Raw genomic sequence first — 13,408 nt, 5'->3', positions numbered from 1 at the left:
CTATCACCAAATCTCTCCAAAATCTTAATGGTGAATTTATGTGCAATCCTTCAATAAACTTCATATACAACTTTTCATAACTTAATAACCCAAGAGGGAAAAAAAAAATTATAATTGAAGAAAACTTCCAAACAGTAACTTATGTTGATCTTATTTATTTTTTCTTTTCTAATATAAGTTTCTATATGATTGATACACTTCTGCATTAAGACAAGTATACTCTTAGATAAAAAGAGCAAAATACATATAGCCTTGAGGACTTTAGGAGATTCATACAGCAATAAAAATGCTGCAAGTGCAAGCATAAAAAAGTGTCCAAATGGAGAACACATACCAAGTCAATGTGTGATTTAGATAGCCTTGGCGCATGGACCGAGTTATGAATCAAAGCACTACCATCCTTTGGATCACAATACGGATCTTTAGGGTAAACTTATTCATTGATGTCCTTGTCCTGTAGACTGCATTGAGGAAGAACTGATGCATGGGCAATGACAGGAATATCTACGAAAAAACCACTGACCAGATGCAGGAATAATTCCTGGGCATAGAAATGATTGGCTTCGCTCCCATGAACTACATCAGCCACTTCACAGGAGTAACAGACAAAGTTGGCTCCTGCAATTAAAGAACAGGGGAAATTGGATCAACCCTCATCATATTTACTGAATGTAGACTGAACAACAAAAATATGCAGTGCAAAGTAAAAAAAAAACTCAATCGTTTGGGACTTTATTTAGACCAAAATACCAAGAAAGAATGATTTTCACCAGATGCTGAACCGGGTAAAATTTTAGATTCTTCGAGATCTAATAAAATTTCAGTTACTAGTCATATCCAAATACTGCGACCAATCCCCTAATTATTAAAACTGGGGATTGAACACTAAAATTTGTACCATCAGCAATAAGAAAACATAGCACAACCAAATCATATGTTTTAAACATAAAGGCACAATACATGCAGCGAATTTCAGCAAACACAAATAGTATTCAGAGCTTTTTTACAAAATGATACTCACCGTCTCAATATACTCGCCCCATTTTACTTTTCAGGGTAACTCAAAAACTTGCCCCATTCTTTACACTTTTCCTCTAAACTGTCAGTGAAGTTAGGTCCTACCCTCTCTGCCGTTTTCTCTCTATTTTTTCACTCTCATCGAATAATGTATCAACTCTGCCAACTGCTTACGGAGCAAGTAATTTGAGAGTTGAGACTAAAGAGTAGATAATTCAGCAAGAAGTATTCTGAAAATAATTAATGCAACTTTATTTGCAATCTGACCGGATTTTAGCAATCAAAACCTTTTCTTTGACTTCCCTCAGCTAAACATTCCTCCACTCTTTCCTCCTACAACGATCTCCCTAATCATCATCAAATCTTACCATTGGGAAAAGGAAAGATTAAAAGAAGAGAGAATTAAAAGGCATACATCCAAGTTTAGGTGCCAAACGATAAGATTTTAAAGTTCAGATCCCAAATGTTAAGACATTTAAAAATTCATTCCCATAAGTACAGCTAACAAAAGGATGACACAGTATTGTATTTTATTGACTGCTTTTCCTGAAAATTGATCAGCATCAAGCTGAAGTTTGTGAGGCAGATAAGCTAATGATATTACGCAGACAAACCCTGAGAAATTCATCAACTATCCATGGTAATAATGATCAAAATGAAACATGTAGAAGACAAGATCATTTCTGAAAGAACAAAGCGAGACAGAATAAATCTAAGAGTAAAATGGATCACATTGCATCTTTATACAGCTGACAATTAAAACCAGAAAATGGAACAATCTGCAGGTACAAATTCGCAAACATGATCTTTCATCTGCTCACCTATCAAGATTGTCATGCATAAGCACAAGAGGTGTGATAGGTCAGTAATCTCATTATCCACTTTCTGCAAGTCTCGATATACTTCTGGATTGCAGGGACAAATATTGACTTCTACTCAACTGCAAATCACCCTCTGAAACTCCAAAGTAATGGAATTTTCACTAGGAGCTGTAGCAATAAATTGAATAGGCTCTATTGCCAATCTTATGTTTTCTGTTATCCACCATATTCACCTGCAGCAGCATACATCAACAGTTAAACAAAACAATTTTAAAAGCAACACAAATGCTACTTGAATTAACATACAAAGCATCCACCACAGAACAAAACCATACAGTTCAAGTTCCCTTCACCTTCATGAGGGAAAGTACAATCTAGCAGTCCCTTCAAAATTGCCCCCATCCCCAATTTAAGGGCGGAAATGATATCCCTCAAAATTTTTGTCGCTAGAATTCATCAACTTAAAATCCCAGTGTAAAAGCAGCATTAGGAATCTAAAGAATCTTAGCTTACTTCCTGTGATCACTTATGGCCTTCTAGTCTCTCACGGAGACATGTCAGGTTTTTTCTTTTATAAAGCAAATGTATAATATTCAACCCCCCCCCCCCCCCCCCCAAAAAAAAAAAAAAAAAAAAAAAACCAAAAAAGAGGTGGTAAGAGTACATCAAATAACAAAAAACAATCTTATATGTAGGGAATTCTTTAACCAGTTCTAATTATCCTTTTATGTTTTTACCAAAGTCTATCATACATTCCTCCACATAATATACTAAGAAATTGTTAAGACAACACTTAAGTAACCAATTTGAAATGATGATACGTTAATACCTCAAAATTAATATACATCTCATAAGGATGTGAAGTGATTCCGTAATAAACGAATCAAAAACTCACAAAGTTAAAAGATGTGTCACATATTATATTGCACTAAATCTCAGAAGATAGAAAGCTGAAATTGTTACAAATTACCAATTTCAGCATGAAATCATACCGAGTCACTATTGTATAATATAACAATAAGGTTTTTGATGAGATGCTGCAATGTGAAATGTAATCAGCTATAGCTATAAGAGATCTCTCCAGACCAATATCAGTCAAGCATTTTAACCTAAAGAGACAGTAATAAACTTATCTGATTGTTTTCAAATTGTAATCAACAATAGTTGTTTAGATTAGAATGATCAAAAAGATGGAAACAGATAAGCATGTACCCACCATCTTAGCTCCAACATTATTGATCTGTGCTAGTATTGTCTGAAACTGAAGTGGCAGAAATCAGTTTATTATCTTTGTTTTGCACATCATCTTCCCCATTGACAGAATTTTGAGTTGTAGTTAACATTCCACGACGTTCCATCATAATCAGATAAAGAAGCTTCATCCTAGCCTCATAGACAGGATTTGGGTTGATTAATCGTCCCCTTTCATAAGCTTCTCTCAAGAAAACTGTATGCATCTTCCCTTTGTTAGACAAGTAAAATATCCCAGGGTGATCCAAAAATAAATCTCTGATATTCAAATCAATCCCAAACCACTTCCTGAAGTGACTGATCTTCTCCACCTCCACCATTTTCTCAACTGTCAAACTCATGAATTCATGAACTATAGCAACAGCTCGTTTTTCCAGCCCCTTTAAACCAATCTTTGCTCTCTTCTCTCCTACAACCTCATACGGCCCAACATAAGGCAACTTCTGCCATTCCCTAACCTTTGTCCTAAAAGTCTTCTTCAACTTCATTCCAGGTGGAAACCCTTGCTTAAAACTATATCGCATCTCCGTCCTATCAACCTTCGAATCCTCCTTACAACACTCCATAACTCGCCAATCCTCCACCGCAGCAGTAAAATTATCACTAGGGTAACTACCAACTAGCTTCAAAACATGGGTATTAGGCTCATTCCCATCACAAAGCAAGAACAACTGAGGATTCCTTGCAATCACAGACTCCTCAAAATCATCAGGAAGACCCAACTCTCTCCACACTTTAAAAACCGCCCTCAACGGCACTGACCTAGACACTGACATCAACAATACTCGAACCAATCGTTCCACAACCAACGGCAAAGACTCATTTATCGCACCCGCCTCCAACCGAGAAATCTCAACCACTTTATCAGTCAATTTACAGTAAGGCATAGACTTAGTATGATCATAGAAAATCTCAAAAACATGAGGGTACCGACGAAGAAAAGACGGTGCACCCCGATTAAGGTGAAGTCTTTGAGACAACCTAGACAAGAAATCAACTGAAACTGAAGGTGGGTTTTTGTTAGGGTTTGCCAAGATTAAGTCTTGAATAGCAATTACTTTAACAAGCTTCTTGTAATGATCCATATACTTCTCAAATGTTGGGTCTCTTGCCCTAGATGCTACATATTGCACTGATGAAATTGTTCTTATTGTTGAATTTGAACTAAATGAAACAGAATTTGAGAATTTTAACATGAATTTGACTAATTGTATTGCCATTACATTAGATTTTGTTTAAATTCAAGGCTACTGAACCCCAAAATATATGTAAAACTAGTAAAACTTGAAAACAATAATGTGAATTTGAATGAAATTAAAATACACATTTATTTACCTGAGAGCAAAAGAGTCTTGAACTCAATTTTTCTGGAAATATTTGAATACTCATACTCATGAAAATATGAAATCGTTTTCGTTCAATGTCGTAACTCAACTGCTATTTGTCGCTCCCAAATTACCAGGTAACGCTCCCTTTTGACTTGAATGAACCACTATGCCCTTTATGTAATTTGGGTTATAAAAAGGACCTTGTTCCTCATTTGGACACAATACATGAAACGGTCCCCTCACTTCACGACATTGTTGTCCCGAGCTTCCCAAAATCGGTCCCCACGACCTTGCAACCAAATCAGTCCCCACGACCACCTAAATTTTCTATTTTCAAAAATCGTTAAATTTTCCGACGGGTCTTGGGTCATGGACGGCGAGTGGAACATACGTACGCCGGAGAATGCGTCGGATCATTCTGTAAGTTTTTTTTTTTTATTTTCGGTAATTAGGACATCCGCCTAAAATTTCCGGATGTCCTAGGTACATCCGCCTAAAATTTCCGGATGTACCATGGAACATCCGGAAATTTCAAGCGGAATATGGGATCCGCCTAAAAAATCCGGATGTTCCATGGTACATCCGGAAATTTCAGGCGGATGTACCTAGGGACATCCGGAAATTTTAGGCGGATGTCCCTATTAATTTTTTTTTTTAAATGTTAAGTACGTTTATTTAATTTTTTTTATGTTTATTAAGTTTTTTTTATGTATTTTTTTTTCGTGGTCTTGTGATTATTGTTGTGATTTAGTATTTGATAATTAATGTAATTTTGTTGTATTAATATGATTATTAGTAATATGTTTATTTTTTGTTTCATTATTATTATTATTATTATTATTTATATTATTATTATTATTATTATTATTATTATTATTATTATTATTATTGTTATTTTTAGTAATATGTTGATATTATTGTTGTTGTTGTAGTTGATATTATTATTGTTGTTGTTGCTGTTATTTTTATTGTTGTTGTTGTTGTTGTTGATATTGTTATTATTAATTAGTAGAAATATAATTTTAATATTATTATTATTATTATTATTATTATTATTGTTATTATTATTATTATTATTTATTTATTAATTAATGTTATGGTCTTATAAATTGTTTTGTAGTTGTTGTTATAATTTTTTATTATCATTAATATTGTTATTGTTTTGTATTTGTTGTTATTATTATTAGTATTTTTATTAGTATTGTTATTATTATTATTATTATTATTATTATTATTAGTATTGTTTTTATTATTTTTATTATTTTAATTATAATTATTATTATTATTATTATTATTTTTGTTTTTATTATTATTATTTTGACATAAAGCATGTTTTGTTTAATTTGTATAGGATATGGAATCTGAGGAAGGTGGTGACGGTGTGAATTATAGTGGGAATTTTGTCACCGATATGTTTTTTTCCTACATTTGACGATGTTGTTACATGGGCTGATGGTGTTTCCATAAAATTGGGATTTATATTGGTGAAATCGTCTTATAACAAAACCAGAGATGGTCGGCCGTATCGATATTTGCGATGTGATCGGTCACGAAGGAGCAAGCCGAGAGATTTGGAGAACGCGATACGGAAGGACACCAAAACCAAAGCTAATGGTTGTCCATTCTACATCAAGATATATTATGATGTCAGCACCGAAAGTTGGAAGATCATTGCGAAAAATGATCACACCGGGACACATAACCACCCAATGATTGTGTACCCAGAGGGTCACCGTAAAGTGAGCGGATTGAGTCCGGGTGCAAATCAGGTTTGTGCGGGACATGACAAAGTCCAAGGTTGCTCCCCGTAACATCATGTCCACTATTGCCGAGCAATTTCCTGATGATCATCCAAACATCCGACACATTTACAATTGTCGAAATGACTTCAGGATGGAGATGTCCGAAGGTAGAGGAGTTGTTCAGCAATTTCTTCATCTGGCGAGAGAGAGTAAATACATTTACTGGTTCACGAACGATGATCACAACGTTTTGCAACATGCATTTATGGTGCACCCGATCATGGTCAACATACTCCGCACATACCCACATGTCATAGGTATGGATTCTACTTACAAGACCAATCGATATAACATGCCTTTCTTTGAGATAGTAGGCGTGACACCGACAAACCAGAATTTTCTAGTTGGATATGTTTTCATGCGCGACGAGTGCACGACTAGTGCTCTTTGGTGAATCTCCATGGACCGACCCATCCACTGCAAATCAAACAATAACATATTTTAAACACAAAAAATTCATATAAGTCATTGTTAATATAATAATAAGCATAAATACTTACGTAATCAGTGTTAGTCCACTCAGGCAGGTTGCTTGTAACTCCTGCACCTGGAGATACCCGCGGGTGAGAAAACCTGTACAACCACTGCATGTAACCGGGCGCAACCGAAGGAGCTGCAACACTAAGCCTGGGTAGGGCACCTAAAACAACACTCTGAGATACCCCAGGGACAAAACTGTTCCACATCACAACTGTCATCTCAGTCGGGAAGTCTACCTGATACATCTTCAAGTTAGTCGGCCTCTTGGCCTTCTCTGGCCTGATGATCTCGTGGGGAATGCCTTGCACGAAACCAAGCTGGCGCACCACTCTCTCAGGCATGTACGGCTCAATGATGTTACGGTACTGGATGCAGCCAATGAATAAAGTGGGGGGCACTCGTAATGCAGGATCAGCTCCGTACGGTAGCCAGTTCACCTCACGGTCAGTAAGCGCATCAATCCTAGTACGAAAAGCTAACAGGCGCTCCAGGTTATTGCTAGGACATCCCGCTCCTTCATCCCAAGCAGACGCACGAGGCATTTGAAGGTCCCGGGTCAAGGTACCCTGCTGTGGCCGAAAGCACGGAAAGTACTCGTAAATCCACGGTTGTAGAAGCGTGAGACAACCAGCAATCGAATCAGCACCTTTCCGTGATGCCGTGCCCAGTTGCCGATACAAGTAGGCCAGTGCAGTTGTTCCCCAAGCATACTCGTTAATAGGGACATCCGTGTGACATAGCTCGTGGAGGAAGGAAGGAAGGATGCGTACGGTTACCACTCTTGTCTACAAACAGTGTACCTCCAAGCACTAACCACAAGTATGCATCAAGCTGCTCACTAAAATCTCGGTCGACCGCCAATGTCGTCTCAAAAATCTTATCAGTCAACACCCTACTACCCTGCCAAATGGTCTTTGTGCTGCAAACCTCAGACATATCATTTGGAGTCATATCCATGGTGACCGAGCACGCGTCCCGTAACACGTCCGTGCTAGGAGTAGTGGACACCATATTGCCTGCAACCCGTAACCCAAGTATGTTGTACACGTCGTGCAGCAAGATCGTAATCTCCCCAAATGGCATGTGAAAGGTGTTCGTATCTGGCTGCCACCTCTCAACAAAAGTAGAAATCAACGGCCAATCAAGTCTCTTAAACATCAGGCCGGGCAAGTGAGACAACCAACTAGCATCAATCGCCGCAATGTCCTCCACAGATTGACGGCCTCGCCAAGTGAACAAGTCAGAACATAACTTTGTCCTACTCAAACAGCGCAAAACACTACGCTCCTGCTCCATCCAGATATACCGTGCCACGTGACCGCCAAAACTAGGGATAACTGACCCATCCTCAGGCCCACCCGGCATCGGTTACTGCACTAACCATGCCTCTGCAGAGCTGGAAGTAGGCTGACTCGACCCACTACCATCAAATCTCCCAAACTGACCCCTATATACCATATGGAAATCCTGAGGGTCCTGTTCTTCATCCCGGTCACCAGCATGACTAGCCGAACATTCGTCTTCCTCGTCAGATATGGGTGCTCCACTTGCAGAGTACAAGGGCCGACTACTACCAGACTGTTGGTCTCTCGACCAACCACTAGTAGACCCGTATTGCTGCTGCTCGGGCTGAACCGGTGAAGATCGAGATGTCTATCTCCTAACAGACGCAATCAGACGTCGTGATATTGCATGTCGAGCACCAGAACCCTCGATCTACATAAAATTAAAAAATAATCCGATTTTAGTAATAACAATAACAATAACCATAATAACCATAATAACAATAACAACAATAATAATAATAACAACAACAACAACAACAAATATAACCTTAACAACAACAATAACTAACTAACAACAACAACAACAACGACAACAACAAATACAAATTAACAACAACAACAATAACCATAATAACAATAATAATAACACTAATATCAACAACTATAATACTAATCATAATTAAAAATATTAATAATAGTACTACTAATAACACTAATAATAATATTATTATAACAACAACAAAAAAAAAAAAAAATTAAACAACAACAATAACCATAAAAACCCTAATATCAAATTAGTTTAATAATAATACTAATCATATTTTTAAAAATAATAACACTAATAATAATAATAATAATAATAATAATAATAATAATAATAATAATAATAATAATAATAACCATAACACTTCAAAATAACAACAAAAATAACAAAATCCAAAAAAAAAAACCAAATTAACAACAACAACAATACCCTTAACATTAATAATAAAAACCTAATATCAACAAAATAATAAAAATTATCATATTTTTTAAAATAATTACATTACAAATATAATAAGCACAATAATAACAACAACAATAATAATAATATCAACAATAACACCATAACACTTCAAAATAACAAAAAAAAAAAATCCGAAAAAAAAATAAAATTAACAATTTTATTAACGGGCCAAAAAAAAAAAATAATTGGAACTTCCGCCCAAAATTTCCGGAAGTTCCATGGAGGATCCGCTTGAAATTTCTGGATCCTCCATGGAACATCCGGAAATTTTGGGCGGAAGTTCCTGGGATCCGAAATTAAAAAAAATAAATACCTCGTCTCCACCATCGCCGCCGCCTCCGCCGCTGCCACCAGTGCCGCCGAAGGTCCTCCCTCCGAAACTCAGCCTAATCCGCCTCGAATCACCCATTTTCTTTTGTGTTTATGATGATTGTTGTTTTTTAAAAAAATGAAGAACAATTTTTGAATTTTTTTTAAAAAAAAAAAAATTGTTTTAGAGAGTTAGAGAGTAAGAGAGTTTGAGAGTAAGAGAGTTAGAGAGAGTAGTAAAGAAGTGAGAAATGTTGGTCGGGAAGGAAAAAACCGTATTTATATATTAGGGGTAAAATTGAAATTTTAAGAAAAAAAGGGAGCGTTACCCGGTAAAATGGGAGCGACAAATAACAACACCCATGTCGTAATTCTACTGCATTAAGAGTTTTCAGACATTTAATATTAGTAGTACTATAACTATAGTTTTTATTGTAAGCATTATACAATTTAAGCCGCAGTAGCACATTCGTAAATCTTATCAAAAAGATCTAGGTTCGAATCCTGGCTGCAGCAAAAGAATTTTTTGTTTGTATGTTATCTTTGAATAATTTTTTGGAAGATAACAACCTAAAAGCTGCAGTAGCACATTGGCTAAATCTTATGGACAAAGAGGCTCAGGTTCGAAACCTGGCTGCAGCAAATTTTTAAATTTTGTTCCTTTTTATTGTCATAAATTGTTTTGTTTCTAATTTAATACTTAATTAAAAAAAAAAAACCCCGGCAAGTTTTTCAATTTTATTGCTTCTTGTAATTAATTCATGAGCCCTTTCCCGTAACAAGAGTGCTCGTAACCCTAGTGTTGATAAGTATATTAGGTGACTCGTACTTCGTAGCTTTGTCCGCCCGATCGGGCGGACATTGCCCGGTCTGACCGGGCGGAAGAAGAAGAGGTGCCTGGCAAATTCGTTGAAGAAGCTGCTCTCGCGCCCGACCGGGCGAGCCTTCGCCCGACCGGGCGAGCCTTCGCCCGATCGGGCAGACCTTGCCCGGTCTGACCGGGCGGTGGGGGTTGGATACGTTGAAGCATTCGTATGGAGTTTTCTTCTCGCGCCCGATCGGGCAGACCTTGCCCGGTCTGACCGGGCGGAGAAGGAAAAATACGGAACGCGGATTTTGCGGTTTTAGGTTATCTTATTTTATTATTTTTTTGCCCAAGTATCTTTTAATTAGGGATTAATATAAAACCTCCCTAATATCAGTATTAGGGTTAAGAGAGACAGAGTGAGAGCCGTTCTTGAGAAATACAAGAATCATCTTTGTAATCTTTGCAGTTTATAGTGAAATCATTCGATCTCGGTGCCCGTGGACGTAGCTATCACATCGATAGTGAACCACGTAAATTCTTGGTGTTGTTCTTATTGTTTGCATTGAATTTCTTTATTGTTTTCTTGTTTGTTTTCGACCTTTGCTTCCGCTGTCACACAACAATTGGTATCAAGAGCTCAGGTTCAATCCTTGGAGAGTTTCTTGAAGATAACAATGGCAGGAGATTCAACAATAAGAATTGAGAAGTTTACCGGGAAAAATAGTTTCGGGCTATGGCAAATTAAGATGAAGGCTCTGTTAAAACAACAGCAGATATGGCGTCCGTTGGCTCCAAAGAGTACTACTTCGGAGTTAGGAGACGGACCGACTGACTCGCAGTTAGAAGTTATGGAAGAGAAGGCACACTCTACCATATTACTTAGTCTTGATGATCAAATCATCACGGAGGTGGCTGATCAGGAAACGGCGGCTGGATTGTGGCTGAAGCTGGAGTCATTGTATATGACTAAGTCGTTGACCAACAAATTATTACTGAAACAGCGGTTGTTTAGCCTCCGGATGCAGTCAGGTACTTCCTTACGGGAACATCTAGAAAAACTTAACTCTATTTTGCTTGATTTACGTAATTTAGATGTTAAAATTGATGATGAGGATGCTGCGTTGATTTTACTTGTATCTCTACCGTCTAGCTTTGAGAATTTTGTAGAGTCTTTTGTTGTTGGTAAGGATTCTATAACCTTAGAAGAAGTGAAGGCAGCACTTCATACTAGGGAACTCAGAATGAAAGCTACGAGTGATAATGGGGATAATGGTAGTGGGTTGTTTGTTAAGTCCGGAAAGTCTAAAAAGAATAAGGGGTTTAACAAGGGGAACAATGCTGGGTCGGGTGCTGGAAACGGCAAGGATGGATCTAGTAAAACTACTACTAAAACATGTTATTACTGTAAAGAACCGGGTCACTTTAGGAATAATTGTCCGGTGAGGAAAAACAAGTCCCAGGCTGCTGTAGTTGAAGAGAAACCGAATGAGAGCTATAATTCAGAGGAAGATTTAGCATTAGTCAGTTCTGCTAGGTCTGATGATTTATCTGATAACTGGGTTCTAGATTCGGGGTGTTCGTTCCATATGTGTCCACGTCGAGATTGGTTTGATACATATGAACCTCGCAATGGGGGTATGGTTATAGTCGGTAACAATGCTCCATGTAAGGTCACAGGTATTGGTTCCATGAGGTTGAGGACTGTTGATGGGCGGAGGTTAACTTTGACTAATGTACGGCATGTTCCTGCTTTAGGAAAGAATCTGATTTCATTGGGTACCCTGGATGACTTGGGGTACAATGGTGTGTTTTCAGATGGGGAGTTGTGTATTTTCAGAGGTTCTGAGTTGGTACTTAAGGGTATCAAAAGGAACACCCTCTATGTTTTTGAGGGTGTTACACTGCCTAGTTCTGCGGTTTGCGCATCTGTATCTCACCAGGAGATGACTAAGATTTGGCACATGAGGCTTGGTCATATGGGGGAGAAGGGGATGCAGCTATTGTCCAAGAGGGGTCTTCTATCCGGGGTCAAGGTTGCCAACCTTGAATTTTGTGAGCATTGTGTGTTTGGTAAGAAACACAGGTCAAAGTTCAGCAAGGGTGCTCACATTACTGATGCAGTGCTCGATTACATCCATTCAGATTGCTGGGGTCCATCTAGAGTTGAAGGTATGGGAGGTTACCACTATTTTGTGTCATTTGTTGATGACAAGTCCCGATACACATGGCTTAGGTTGCTTAAGTCAAAGGATGAGGCCTTCAAAGTTTTCAAGCAATGGAAAGCTTTGGTGGAAAATCGACAAGGAAGGAAGATCAAGAAGCTACGAACGGACAATGGGCTAGAGTTTTGCAAAGACGAGTTTAATCAGTTCTGTGCAGATGAGGGTATAGGTCGGCATCATACTGTCAGGAAGACACCACAGCAGAACGGTGTAGCAGAACGGGTTAATCAGACACTGCTAGAGAGAGTCCGATGCATGCTCTCTAATGCAGGGCTTGGGAGGAGGTACTGGAGTGAAGCTGTGTTAACAGCTTGTTATGTCATTAATAGGGGTCCTCATTCTGGAATTGATTCCAAAATTCCGTTTGAGATCTGGAGTGGTAAGTTGCCTAATTTTTCGAATTTGAAGATTTTTGGTTGTGTTGCTTATTATCATGTTATTGAGGGTAAGCTGGATCCACGAGCCAAGAAGGGGTGTTTTGTTGGGTACGGGGATGGTGTGAAGGGGTTTAGAATTTTTTCACCTTCGGAGGGTCGGGTCATTCTTAGTAGGGATGTTACTTTCGATGAAAACACCATGTATTCAATTAAAAATGCAGAGATTTCAGATTTGAGAAGGGAAGGAGACAATTTATTACAGACAGATGGGGTACTTGAGGTACATCAGTCTACCATTGCTGATTTACCTCGGGTACAATATATTGATGATGATGCTGATGTTCCAGTGCCGGGTACTCCTGAACCTGAGATTACTCCTACTCATTCTAACTCTGGGATGAGGTGGAGCAATCTAATCAGGGGTCATCTAGTCAACCTGACACCATTCTTGAGATGCCTAAACGAGTTATCAAGAAGCCTGTTAGATTGATTGAAGAGATGGAGGGAAGAAATTGCTGTGTTGATGCGATGACAGGTTATGCATTGAGTGTAGCTGATGATGTAGAGTCATTTGAACCTGCCACATATAAACAAGCAATTAGTTGTAGTGAGTCTGCGCAATGGCTTGCCGCAATGGGTGAAGAGATGCAGTCTCTTTACAAGAACAGAGTGTGGGAACTGGTAAAGGTACCGGAAGGGAG

The 13,408-nt window shown here is 38.1% G+C and overlaps 1 protein-coding gene across 1 annotated transcript; it reads right to left on the bottom strand.

Moving 5' to 3' along the window:
- Positions 1-4,478, bottom strand: LOC110708229 (protein ROOT PRIMORDIUM DEFECTIVE 1-like). The gene is made up of 3 exons (XM_021886316.1): positions 3,055-4,478; positions 1,839-2,071; positions 1-618 (listed from the first exon to the last, which is right to left on the bottom strand). Exon 1 carries the CDS (start codon positions 4,307-4,309, stop codon positions 3,071-3,073), a length of 1,239 nt encoding a protein of 412 aa, XP_021742008.1. The 5' UTR covers positions 4,310-4,478; the 3' UTR covers positions 1-618; positions 1,839-2,071; positions 3,055-3,070.
- Positions 4,479-13,408: the final 8,930 nt, after the last annotated feature.

The sequence above is a fragment of the Chenopodium quinoa genome, unplaced genomic scaffold, assembly GCF_001683475.1.
Source record: "Chenopodium quinoa cultivar QQ74 unplaced genomic scaffold, ASM168347v1, whole genome shotgun sequence".
NCBI classification, from domain to species: Eukaryota; Viridiplantae; Streptophyta; class Magnoliopsida; order Caryophyllales; family Amaranthaceae; genus Chenopodium; species Chenopodium quinoa.
Note: the sequence above shows the minus strand (reverse complement) of the source record. Positions and strands in the feature narration are given on the sequence as shown.

Coding starts and splice junctions, on each gene's coding strand:
- LOC110708229 (XM_021886316.1), bottom strand. CDS start 4,309: ATGGCAATACAATTAGTCAAATTCATGTTAAAATTCTCAAATTCTGTT.